We start from the raw sequence: 12996 nt of genomic DNA on the forward strand, positions 1-12996 counted from the left end.
CTTTATTTAGGGGGCCGATGTCTTTGCACTTTTCTATAATCTGAGATTGAAACGCATGCGGGGCAAGATAGATTATGTACGTACGTCACCAGGGGTGCCACCAGGGATTTTGGGCCCCATGAAAATAATTTTTACTGGGTCCTATACACAGCTGGCCAGGAGGCCGCTGAAAATTTTTGATGCTATTTTACATAAAACTATGCATTTTGATGGTATTTTTGACTATCATTCCCACATTTGTGAAAAAAGAACAATCTCTTCCTCCACTTCCACATTCCTCCCTGATAAACTTGAAGAGGATCCTGGACCTGGCTCTTTAGAGTGTACGTTATAGGGCTGACCCAAAAAATTTCGAAGCTTCAAAGCTTCGTTCGATGGCATGGGATTCAATTGTGAAAAAAAAAATTGAATATTCTGCCTTTTATTTTCTCCCGTTTTTTTGGGGGGACCTTGAACGCAACACCATCTCCGAAAAGGAAATAGAAAGCCCAACGTGCAATGAATGGAGACCTATTATCCTGCGTGAACACAGACAACTAAATTCTTTCAACAATGTGACTCAAAATAATGATAAAATAGATTTTAATGATGTAAGATAATATGCTGATGGTGACATTTAACACCGGTCCGCTGCGCTCTGAGTCTGGTGTCAGTGACACATGCTGCTCTGAGTCGCGCATCTGTCTGCTTGTGCTGCAGTGCACGCAGAGGGTTTTAATTTTTAGTGTTAAATCAAAAGTTAAACACTACTTACCAGCAACCAGAAGTGTTTTTTCGTTTGTGAATATTTTTATCTTAATTCTAGGGTTGCAAGAAACTACCTTTTCGCCATAATTTGTAAGTTATTAGTTTTCGCTCAGCAAAAAAAAAAAAAAGAAAAAAAAATGTTGTTTGCTTGCTCATCCCTAACTAAAATGATCACCTTCTTCAAGGACAAAGTTAATATTCCATAACTTTCCACCACATGAACCACTAACAAACCCACCTTGCTTTTTGAAATACTGGGTGACATACTGTCGACCCTTTGCTTCTTTCTCCTCTCTTAGCTTCCTTTTTTTCTGTTTTTTGGCTACCTGATTTTTGAGGCATATTGCCCTCTCCGCCTCCTTACCTGCTGTCTGTGACAAATTATGGCGCACTGCAGCTGATCCAGTCAGACTGAACCATTTTACGTAAATAGAGAGGGGGGGGGGGGCGTTAATGTTTCCAAAACAAATAAAGTTATTGTTACCAGTACATTGTAAATAAAATATATTTGTGATCATAAGTTAGTTAATAACTTAGTGTCATTATTTTTTGTCAGTATTATAATTTTATTAGGGGCCTCTCTGGGCCCCTAGAATCCTTCACCTTTTCCAACACTTTTCGGCGCCCCAATGCACCAGTAATACAAAAGTGAAACACCGATTTTAACACTGGCATAAAAACCTGAAACCTCCAGCAAAGAGCAGAGTTAGCATTAGCACAGTGAAAGTTTTAACCGCAAACATGGCAGAGGGTGCAAGTTTTTGGATGTAAACAATCTACCAAAACTCCCATCATAGCAGATAGGCCTATTATTGCACGGTGTCAGCTAGCCTGCAAGCTAACAGGCTAGAAAACAACATAGATAAAAGATTCGTACAACGCTTACCATTCACATACATCGGCTAGTCACCGATTTTGGTGCACAACAGATTCTTCATCTAAGTCTGGGTCTGAGGCTGAAACATGATTGTCCTCTAAAACTAACGCCAGCTATCTTGATGCACACAGCTCCTTCACCAGTCAACCTAGCATGAGCAGCACTGGAGAAAACAGAAAATTTAAATTACTGTACCACGAAAAAATTTCTCTATAAGACATTTTAATAATACGTTGTTTTTTTACTATTATGTGGGGAAAACGTCACACAAAATATTAGTATTTTCCATGTCTGGAAAGGGACTTTAAAGGGATAGTTAAGCCTAGTTAACATTACACAATTTTCACCCTGATTCTGCCTCGCGGAGACTATCGTAATCTTTTGAGTGGTCATACCTGGCGACATGTGCTTCTGTCTCGCCGACTGCGTTATGACCTGTGTGTGCACACCACAAGATTTCTCCACCGAGCCCTCGTCGACAGAGCCCCAGATAACGCAGTGTTGAATCAGATCTGCCTCCAGAGCCTGGGTCCAAACACAATGCGCTCCCCGTGATCCTGTGGAAGCCGCCATTGTTGTTGTTGCTTGCCGGGTTGTCAGCGTTGCCAGATCTTGGGAAACAAACAAGCAACCAGGGCTATGGAAACAAGCCCAAAAGAAGCGACCATCATGCATTTAATAACTTATTAGACGGATATATATAGAGAAAGTAGATGTTTAGGGAGCAAGCCCAAATAAGCAACTCCACTTTAGAAACAAGCCCAAAGTCGCAGCTAATAAGCAGACCTGGCAAGTGGCAACCCTGCAGCTTGTCCTCCTCACATTTCTTCCGTCCTCCTGCGTGCTGACGTGGGAAGTATCCCGCCTCTCACTGGCTGATGCTCTTTGTCAGTTGTGTCACACTTCTCCAGTTTTCTAGCATGCCAGATATCCAGTCCCAGTGTCAAATGAGGGGGCGACTTGCTTGTGGGCTTGTTCACACATGAGGACTCGTCGTGGCAGACTATCTGAACTGGGCTTTAAAGGAAATAACCACGGTCAGTGTATTTCATCCAGTAGATGTCTGTTGGCATGCCCCAAGTTTGGAGAAGCAGGCTGGAGTACCACCACGGAAGCAATGTATTGCTGCGGAGGGGTCAACAACAAAACGTAGTCTAGCCACCTATAAAAAGTCCCACCTAAAAAAAAAAACAAAATCAGCTTATGTGTTTTCTATAATAAGAATATTTCACTACTTTACCTTAATATCACACAATGATTTCCAACAGGGAAATTAAGCTAGCTCATTAAGCTGTTAAGCCAGACTCCTTTGAGAAAACTAGTGATTTAACATTGCTGAATGCAGGAGCTGCTGGTCTACTACCGCCTTGATCAGTTAGTCAGTTTGTGTTTTTGTGTGACTTTGGCTTTTAAAACGGTTAGTTCGGATTCACCAAAGTCCAAAAATAATACAAACTAAGCAACTGATCGAAGCAGTGGTAGTGGTGTTCAGCAAGCTTAAATTACTTTTTTTGCCAATGGAGTCTGGTGGATTTGATGAGAGCATAGATGGGGAACTGAAGCTGTTGGGATGGACTGTCTGACGGAAAGGTAAAGCGGTGTAAATACTCTCAATATAGCATACACTTAAGCTGGTATTGATTTTTTAAAGTGGGACTTTTTTTAGTTGGCTAAAACATGTTTTGTTTGCTTTTATGTTGGACTCCAGCTTGCTTCCCCTAACTGGGAACGTGTTGAATGACATCAGCTGTATGTAATGCCCTGACTGTAGATAAGTATCCCGTACAACTCCACTTCACAATATCCAAAGTATCTGTTAAATGACTCGTCTAATATTGCCTTTATACGCTGTTTCCTGTGCCACTCATCAGCTTTCAATTACAGGTTTCTGTCAGGGTGGGGTGCAGTCTGTAAATATTGAACATCAAATATCACATGACATAACCACCACATCCTTTCTACTGCCCTTTATAGTCAGCCCAAACAGACTCTTGCCACACACGGATTAAGTATTACTGAAAGATCATAAATAAGTGGATAACCCACGCTCTCTTTCCTAACAATATCTTATCAGTAATGTGTAGCACCAGGTCAGCAGTAACAGAGCATGGGGTTCCTGTGGTTTCCTCCCAGTGTGGATACACTGCAGAGAGAACTAAGAGGCAAAGCCTTTAAGGATTTAAAAGCTTCAGTTGTGCTCAGGCACAGAGAGAAGGCAGCTTACTGCGTGTTGAGAAAGTGGGGAATGTGGCAGTGGTGTAAAGATAGTGATTTTCCGCATCTCAGCAGACAGCTCCTTATCTGTCCAATGGGATCAAGTCGTTACAAAGAGGCCTGAGCTGGCAATCAGCGGCCCTGTGACTGTAATTGCCACTGCTTGTCGTTCGTCTTTTTTCAGTCTGTTTTCTAGCAATTTTCTATAATTTGACTTGAGCCCTGCTATTTTGCTCCTTACTAGCCTTGTGGTGGTTGACATACGCATGATTCCCAGGGGGAAGCCCCCTCACTCTGCGATCGGGTAGGCTGCTCAGCCGCTGGAAGGCTTTTTACATCTCCCATTTTGGTGTTGTTCCTCGTGACAACGAGCATCTGCAGTGCTGAAATACCCTCAGGCGAAACACTGCATCCACAAACTCAAGTATTAAAGGATTAGTCTGATGATATACCATCTTTTTATTATTCCAACAAATACCATGCAATTCACTCAAAAAAATATTGAATAATATATAAGATATTACTATGTCTCTGGAAACATTTGAGAAAGAGAAATGGACAATGCTGGAACAGAATCTTGATTTACACTTGAGTGACAGTTGACAGTTTGACGAGCAGTGATTCGCATGATTGACAGCTGCCTTAGAGACTCCTCGGCTCTGATTGGAGGGGTTTTGCGTAAGTCGTGGTTAGTTCTAGCAAATGCTATTAGAAGCATAAGGAGTGGGAGGAGGAACATGAATTTTTTAGTAAGGATGTCCCGCTTCAGTCTCAAACATCAGCACTAAGGCTGATCGAGGCATTTTTTAACAGATCAGATCGGCTATATTGACGTATTGTTTTACGTCAGCTGTTGCCCAGGTGTTTTTACACCTGGAAGCTTTCATTCACAGCAGCGTAACAAGTGCAGCTGTCATCAACTCTCCTACCTGTGATGAAACAACACCTCATTAAATTGAATTGTATGGCATTTTACTGGGATACTGGTGATTCTAATTTTTTGTCTACCCTTATTGATATGAAAAAGGTAAATGTCATGGCCTTTGTCCGGTAGTTTCTGACCTCTGACATCTCTCTGGAGGGAGGCAAGAAAAAAGACAAACATTATTTTGCTACTGCTCCAGCAGCTATGATGAGGAGACATTCGTGCCTACAGATGCTCAGGCAGCAGCTACAACTTTCACTCTGCATAAAGACTTCCTGACGGGGATCGTCTGACTACATTAACTTGTCAAGATGAAACATTTGCCCCACATCCTTTTCCTCCCGCTGAGGGGCTTGTTAGACCCTCCTTCCCCTTAAACTACAATAACACCGCCGCAAACACCGGCACATCCGCCTGAGAGTTGACGCCTGGATAAGAAATGCACTTTCATCTCCTCCAAGCTCCATTTACTATGAGAGCGCCCTAGTTTTAATCAGGTTTTAGGCTTTCTTTCCCCCTCTGCTAGCATGCGCACTTCATTGCAGTTTGATGGCTAATCTGTTTGAATGTCTCCTCTCTGCCACGCTGGGTTCCATGTGTTACATAACCGTTTCCTTTCTCCCAGCGGGCTCTATCTGCTTTACAAAGAAATGAGCTGTGAATCACTGCTCCAACTTTGCCTCATCACTGCTGTGTCACCGAGTTATTAGCCAGTCCCACCCTTCCTCGTTAACTTCATTTTATGCAAATTATGTTTAGCAGATTAATATCTGTTTTAAGAAATAATCAGTGTAGTTTGTCTTTTCAGTATAGCAGTATTTCAGGTTTTTGGCAGCTGCCTGAGCTTAGCACTTGTTTTCCAGGTCTGTCTCCTCACCTCAGATCTGTTGTTTGCTAATTAGTGTGAACTTCAGGAAGCAGAAAAGCATCACGTTTCCATCTGAACTACATTTATATGTGCCACAGTATCTAATCCTGAGGGATACCCACATGCACTGACGCTCCTTGAATGCTCAAAATAAAATTCTTTATTGAATCGTGATAATATGATGTTGAACTCACTTGAGAAACTGTCTGAACACAAACAAAAGTCATCAATTGACCCTTCACTAAGTTGCGCCCCCAGACGCAGACCGGCCAATCATAACGCAGCATCAGGACAGCTCAGACCAGGGTCCAACAACATTGACTCTAATGCAGTCGTTTCAGATTTCCTTCATTTTCAGGCTGGTTTTGTGGATTTGGAGCTAAATGTTGTGCCTGGGGCACGTTGTGTATTAATGATACTCGTTATCAGGGTCTTATACTTAAGGAATTGCTTAAGGTTTGTTAAATTGTTGCACAAAGAACCTTAGTAACTAAAGTAAGGACAAAAACATGGTTGAGTTTACGGTAGAGATGTACCGAGACCACTTTTTCCTTCCCGATACCGATTCCGATCCCTGAACCTTAGGTATCTGCCAATACCAAGTACCAGTCCGATACCAGTGCGTAAAATGTGTTGTATGTCTCAACTCCTAAAACTCTGTGTAAAAATATAAGAAATAAATACATAATAGTAGAATGAATGCCATAAAACTTTTTATTATTATTATCCAGTGTTGACACAGATCAAGACACAGGTTAAAGTGAAGCCACACAATTTGGTAAAAAAGACATTTTAAAGGCTACAGTAGAATGCTTTTTAAACTCCGCTCCGTTTTGTTTGCCTGTAGTGTGCGTATGCATAATGACGTGAGGCATTACGTGGTATCGGATTGGTCATAGGCTGTACTCGCTGATACACGATACCGCATTTTAGGCAGTATCGGAGGCATTTCCGATACTGGTATCAGTACAACTCTAGTTTACGGAAATAAATGAGGAAAGTTAAGGCATCCCGAGAAGAGTGTTTCACGACCGGGAGAACCTGATTGGCATGCTTAAAGCTAAGCAACTGATTTTGCACTTATAAAGGGGGAATTTATACTTCTGAGTGGAATCAGCAGTGTAGCTACGCGTCGCAGCGACGAAGACCTCCTGTCTATTCTTTTAAGCTGAAACCATTTCCATCAGTTACCTGGAGAGGTTGGAAAAAGATACATGTTTCTTCCTTGTTCCAAAACAAAAATCAAACCCTGAAAAGTGTAGGGTTAGCTAGCTAGCTACTGAAGATATAGCCTACTGAATAGGTACACATACTGCTTTTGCTTTTTAATGATTACTAGTCCATTGAGTGCACAGTTGCCCACGTACAGTTTCACATGGTGTGTGTTTGGGATACAGGTCATAGGAAATTGCAGATTAAATAGTCAACTGAACCCATTAAGAAGAGCAATGTATTCAGAGTTTTTGTGAATTTGATAGTACGATTGCAGCCACAGCGATCTGTCACATTTTAGCCATTTTTCTGTTGATATAGCGCCACCCAGTTGCCAATTAGAGTTAAATTTCTCTAGTCACCTTGAGGTGTCATGTTCTACATATCTACCAAGTTTAGTAAAAATTGATATGGTGGTCAGGCCTAGATAAGAAATTAGCTCTCTAGCGCCCCCATTTTGTTTGATGGGGTCAATAATGGAGGGGTCCACTCAGATTATGTGTGGTCATATGCCTACAAAGTTGCATGGTGATGGGTGAAACCCTTGAGATGTTACACACCTTTATGTGATGAGCCACGCCCTCCGCAATATTCATTGCCTTATAGAAGCTCAGTTTTAGTAAGTTTTCCAACTTTTGCCAAGAGGGAACTTTAGATATTGGTCCCTAGATTATGTTCACCGAGTTTCATGCAGATCGGTCAAACTTCCTAGGAAGAAATCGATTTTAAGTGTTTTTTCAAAAAATTCAACATGGCGGAAAATCTATATAACCGGAAGTTATGGGTTCTTGAGGCAAATTTGTTCCTCATGAGGAGAGGCATCTCTGTGTTTCATGTCTCTACGACATACGGGGCATGAGATATGCCCATTCAAAGTTTGTGATTTCAATCGGTTGCTATAGCGCCCCCCTTTGGCCAATTGATGTAATATTGCTTCATTCGCATCCTCCCATGACCCTCTACCACTGTGCCAAATTTCACATGGATTGACCAAGTCAGTGAGGAGAAAAACATGGAACAGACACACACACAGAGTTTTCGTCATTATATAGTAAGACAGTAAGATAACAGCAAAAAAAAGACCAACCCTGCTGTACAGGAACCAGTGAAGGGAAGCAGGGAAACTTTGCTGATATTCAACCAGCTGTGTGACATCACATTGTGTGCAGATGAACGTTGTCTGACTTCCCCCGGAGATCCCTCCCTGTCGTCATCTGCACACCCCTTTATATTCATTGTCTTGTGTGGCGATCAGCAGTGATGTGATGGTTCACTTTTACACTGTGATCTGTAGCCTATAATTCGGCTTTAGCTTTTAACTTTGTCTTTTTAACCTGTTGTTGCTGCTGAGTCAGTTTGACATCCTGGATATATCCTTCAAACACAGACTGTAGACCCCTCTGTCTGCTTCTCTCTGGAATCACTCTTTCATTTTTATAAAAATGTATCAAGACTTTATTCAGCCTTCAGAAGTGGTTTGATTTTCACTGTAACGACTTCCCCCCGGTTTTAAAAAGCTTCTCTTTTTTTTAGCTGAAAACAGCTGCCCACCACAGCTATAAAAAGGTTAAGAGCAATGAGACCGTAAAATCATAACAATGACCTGAAAGGTGCTAAAACTCTCCCTCCGAGGGGGACTGCAGATAATTCACTGTTGGATCATCAGGATGACAACTGATATTGTACGTATTTGTTATGTTATACTATCGTTTACATACATTAATTGTAATTTTTCTACTCTATATCTATGTTCTTAACTGTTGCAGTACTTTGCCTTTAATTTTATTTCCTCTTAATGTTTATTGTGTGTTTCTTGCACACCGTTTGGTTGTAAGTGGAAACCTTGGTATTAAACCTTATTCAGATTCTGATTCTAACTGCTACAACCGTGTGGCAAATATGCTAACACATAATGGGAATTACCTTTAAAGCACTGAAATTAGTATCACGATCATATTATCTTAACAAATGATCCATTTTACTTCACATACTTAAAATAAAATAGCATGTGTGCTCACACTTAGGGGCTTATATTTCCTGTGCTTTGCAGCTGCTGACTTCACATTGTTAGCCCAATATTGTCATTGTGATTCCTGTCCTGTTCGCTCCCTTCACCCATTCTCATTCTAAAGTCATCAAATACTGCTGCTTGGTCAGTGATTTCCATGTCACACACTGACGGCAAAAGGCATCCTTTCATGGTGGTATGATATGCCGCTGGGCAGCATCAGTTTATAGCAGCACCGGCCTCAATAGTTTATAATGGCAGTGGATAACAATGTTATTTAAGGAGTTGCAAAGTCCCCATAGGGTGTGTGGGAGGGATGGGGATGAGGCTGGCTGCACAAAGCACCTTAGGTTAAGATTTTCCTTAAAGTCCAAGTTGAGGTTTCCTTGAAAAAACCCCCCAAAAAAACAGCAACACAAAACACCCTAAGGTCTTCCGCTTAAAGTTACCCTGAAATGTTTACTTCAGGATTTAAGTTTTTCTCCTTATCTTGGTTTTATACTTAAGGAATTGCTTAAGGTTTGTTAAACTGTTGCACAAAGAACCTTAGTAACCAAAGTAAGGACAAAAACATGGTTGAGTTTACGGTAGAGATGTACCGAGACCACTTTTTCCTTCCCGATACCGATTCCGATCCCTGAACCTTAGGTATCTGCCAATACCAAGTACCAGTCCGATACCAGCGCGTAAAATGTGTTGTATGTCTCAACTCCTAAAACTCTGTGTAAAAATATAAGAAATAAATACATAATAGTAGAATGAATGCCATAAAACTTTTTATTATTATTATTATTATTATCCAGTGTTGACACAGATCAAGACACAGGTTAAAGTGAAGCCACACAATTTGGTAAAAAAGACATTTTAAAGGCTACAGTAGAATGCTTTTTAAACTCCGCTCCGTTTCGTTTGCCTGTAGTGTGCGTATGCATAATGACGTGAGGCATTACGTGGTATCGGATTGGTCACAGGCTGTACTCGCTGATAAACGATACCGCATTTTAGGCAGTATCGGAAGCATTTCCGATACTGGTATCGGTACAACTCTAGTTTACGGAAATAAATGAGGAAAGTTAAGGCATCCCGAGAAGAGTGTTTCACGACCGGGAGAACCTGATGGGCATGCTTAAAGCTAAGCAACTGATTTTGCACTTATAAAGGGGGAATTTATACTCCTCCTGTCTATTCTTTTAAGCTGAAACCATTTCCATCAGTGGAAACGAAGCTTTTATTTACTTTAAATTCACAGATAAGAAACAATAAATTGTGAAGATGATAAAGCCTCCACAAAAATAGCTTTATAGGTCTTGTATGTGATTTATCCTGGCTTCATATGAGCAGACGCCTACACCTTTGTGAGACGCAAACACTCACAAAGGTGTAGGCTACACGTATAGACTATGGTGTAGGGTCTACCGCACAAGTATAAATCCTGCTTAAATTTTACCAGGAAATTTCTGACTGTGACTGTCTGGGGTTGGATCACTCAACTTTCCAAAACTGCGCTCTTTCAGCCCCTTTACAGTTAATGATTGCTCTTCAGTTTTACGCGATGGGACCTTTCCAGTCAGTTATTGGTGAGGTTTTTCATGTAAGCCTTAAGTGTCATACTTAAAGAGCAAACTTAAGGTGCTTTGTGCACTGGCCCCAGGCTTTCACCCAGGTTCCTGCATGAATGTTGAGCCAAAGTAAATTTTTTTAAACCTAACCACGTGCTTTTGTTGCACAAGGAAATGAACATAAATTCTAGGAGCTTTGCCAACATTGTAAGTTTATTTTGAAAAACACCGTATGCATCTAAGGTGCAGAAACTGTACATGTCCTGGGAAAAAGGAAATGTATTTTGGAAAGACACATGCATGTAACAGGTGTAAATTGACATGGCGTCCCAGAACATCAACAACAGATGCACCCACACTACCTATAACATCATACGTAGATGTGAAAGTTCACTGACAGAGCTGCAATATGTTAACAGCTGGGAGTGATACCATGAAAAAAATTCAGCCTCTGTTACGAGTGACACTTTGCTCATTACAAGTAGTCATTTTAGTGCATCTTTGATATGATGTCTGAATATGATGACCGATTATAAACACATCCTTTCTTCCTTTCTTTGTACCCTGTGCAGGATTTTAGGCATTCTTCCCCCTCACCACCTCTGGCCTGACGGACCCACCAGCCCATCACCATGAACTACCTCCGCCGGCGCCTGTCAGACAGCAGCTTTGTGGCCAACCTCCCCAACGGCTACATGATGGATCTGCAGAGGCCGACTCCTCCAGGTTCATCCACTTCCTCCCCGGCCTCCCCGGCCACAGAGAGGCGGCAGCCCCCGAGCGCCCCGACTCCGGGCCCTAACCCAGCCTCGGGCCCAGCCCCGACTTCGGGCACAGGGAGCTTCCTCAGCTCCTTCTCCAGTGTGGTGAAGAGTGCTCAGATGGCCCAGAATGTCGCTGCCGCTGCACACGCCAAATCAGCAGCAACAGCAGCTGAAGGAGCCTCGACGGGAAGCAGCCAGCCACCTAAACCTGTCATACGCAAGCCCAAGATCTTGCTTGTCATTGATGATCAGCACACAGACTGGTAAGTGGACATTTCATCGTGTGTTGGGGGAATATGAAATGTATTTTCACATATTAATGCATGTTTTCTTGATTCTGCTGCTCACGTCTAGAGGAGTAAATGTCTCGATTGAAGTGAACTGTGGGTTACTTGTGTTTGTGAGTCCCGATGCCAAAACTGTTCCACTTCATTTAAAGTTTAGCTCTGTTTAAAGATCCACAATGGATCCCAAAAACCAGTGAACATCTTAGCTCACTCGCTATCTTTACTGAGTGGAAGTAACATCACTACAGCTCTGCTACATGAAGCAGAGTTTAGCTGAAAAACAAAAGATGACAGCTCGACCTTTTATTTTCAAAAGGTAAGTATGTTTAAACTGAAGAAGTGACGTTCTGCATCCCTGGGCTTTATTTAGCTCAACCTGTGTAGAAGCTGTAGTACATGTGGTATCAAGCAACTGGTTTTCATGAATCATTAAAGGAAAGCAATTACGTGTATTTCCCAAAATGTCAATCTGGTCCTTTAACAAGCCGCTTTGGACACAACTTATCAGCGTTAGTGAACGAATTGGCCACTAATTCTGTTAGCATTATGAGGATAAAATATGGCTGGGGTGTGACGTGTTAAATTTGGTCAGTGGCCTTGGCTTCTATTACTGTCTGTATGAGATGCACCGGGCTTTTAACCCACGCCAATATAATCCCATTTGTGGCAATAACATAGTATAAAGAGACATGTGATCGTGTCCAACCAAAATTCAAGGTCTCCCAACTGGGCCCACCCCCAGACCTTGTTTTAAAGTGTTCAGTACGTTGGGTAGATCGATGAAAGCAGATTTAAAACAATACAACACTAGATACAATATAGATTTAATGTTGGCTCCTAATTTGGCTGCTTGTTTTTATCTGCTATCTTAACATCTGATATTGACAGAGTACAAGATCATATCTGTTGTCAGATCTCGAGTGTGTGTTGCTGAGACAGAGACAGGTCTCAAACAATGTAAATTTTGAATTCTGATTTGTCTGTCTGAGAAACAACATTTCAGTGTCAGAATGTTGAGAAGATATGTGGCTTGTGAAAAATGGTTACTTTGGTGTCTTTTGGGTGACAGAATCAGTCGTAATCTGTGCTCACGTTCACTTCTCCCATTGGAGTAAATCGACTCTGGACCGCTGCTAGCTTCCTGAAGGGACGGGGCAGTGGCAAAACCCATGTGATAAAGATACAGGAAATAAATCTATCATAAGCCATCTTGTGTGTCAGTGGTCACAGGCTTACGTCATGTAACATAGCCATCAACATACATACTCATTAAGTTACTGTAACAAACCGTGATTGTCTTTCCAAACCTTACCATGTAGGTTTGGTAGCAAAACCTTGGTTTCCTGTGAACATGAACGTTCATTTTGCGTGTTGCATGTACCGAATGGACATTGACACGAGCATTGACATGTCCTAAAGCAGTGGTTCCCAACTGGTTCAACCATGGGGTCCAGATTCCTTTTTAGTCATTAGTTCAGGGTCCACACAGTTTAATATATTCAGCATCATACTTGTGTTTGGCCATGTGGTCGAGC

The 12996-nt window shown here is 41.8% G+C and overlaps 1 protein-coding gene across 1 annotated transcript in view; it reads left to right on the plus strand.

The window, feature by feature from the left end:
• syn3 (synapsin III) overlaps nt 1–12996 on the plus strand; it is a 179021-nt gene that overhangs the window by 17115 nt on the left and 148910 nt on the right. Inside the window, exon 2 of the mRNA XM_033614580.2 lies at nt 10983–11437. Within this exon, the coding sequence (XP_033470471.2) occupies nt 11043–11437 (395 nt within the window). The 5' untranslated portion in view covers nt 10983–11042. The remainder of the gene's footprint in view (nt 1–10982; nt 11438–12996) is intronic.

Source organism: Epinephelus lanceolatus, chromosome 23 (assembly GCF_041903045.1).
Source record: "Epinephelus lanceolatus isolate andai-2023 chromosome 23, ASM4190304v1, whole genome shotgun sequence".
Classification (NCBI taxonomy): domain Eukaryota; kingdom Metazoa; phylum Chordata; class Actinopteri; order Perciformes; family Serranidae; genus Epinephelus; species Epinephelus lanceolatus.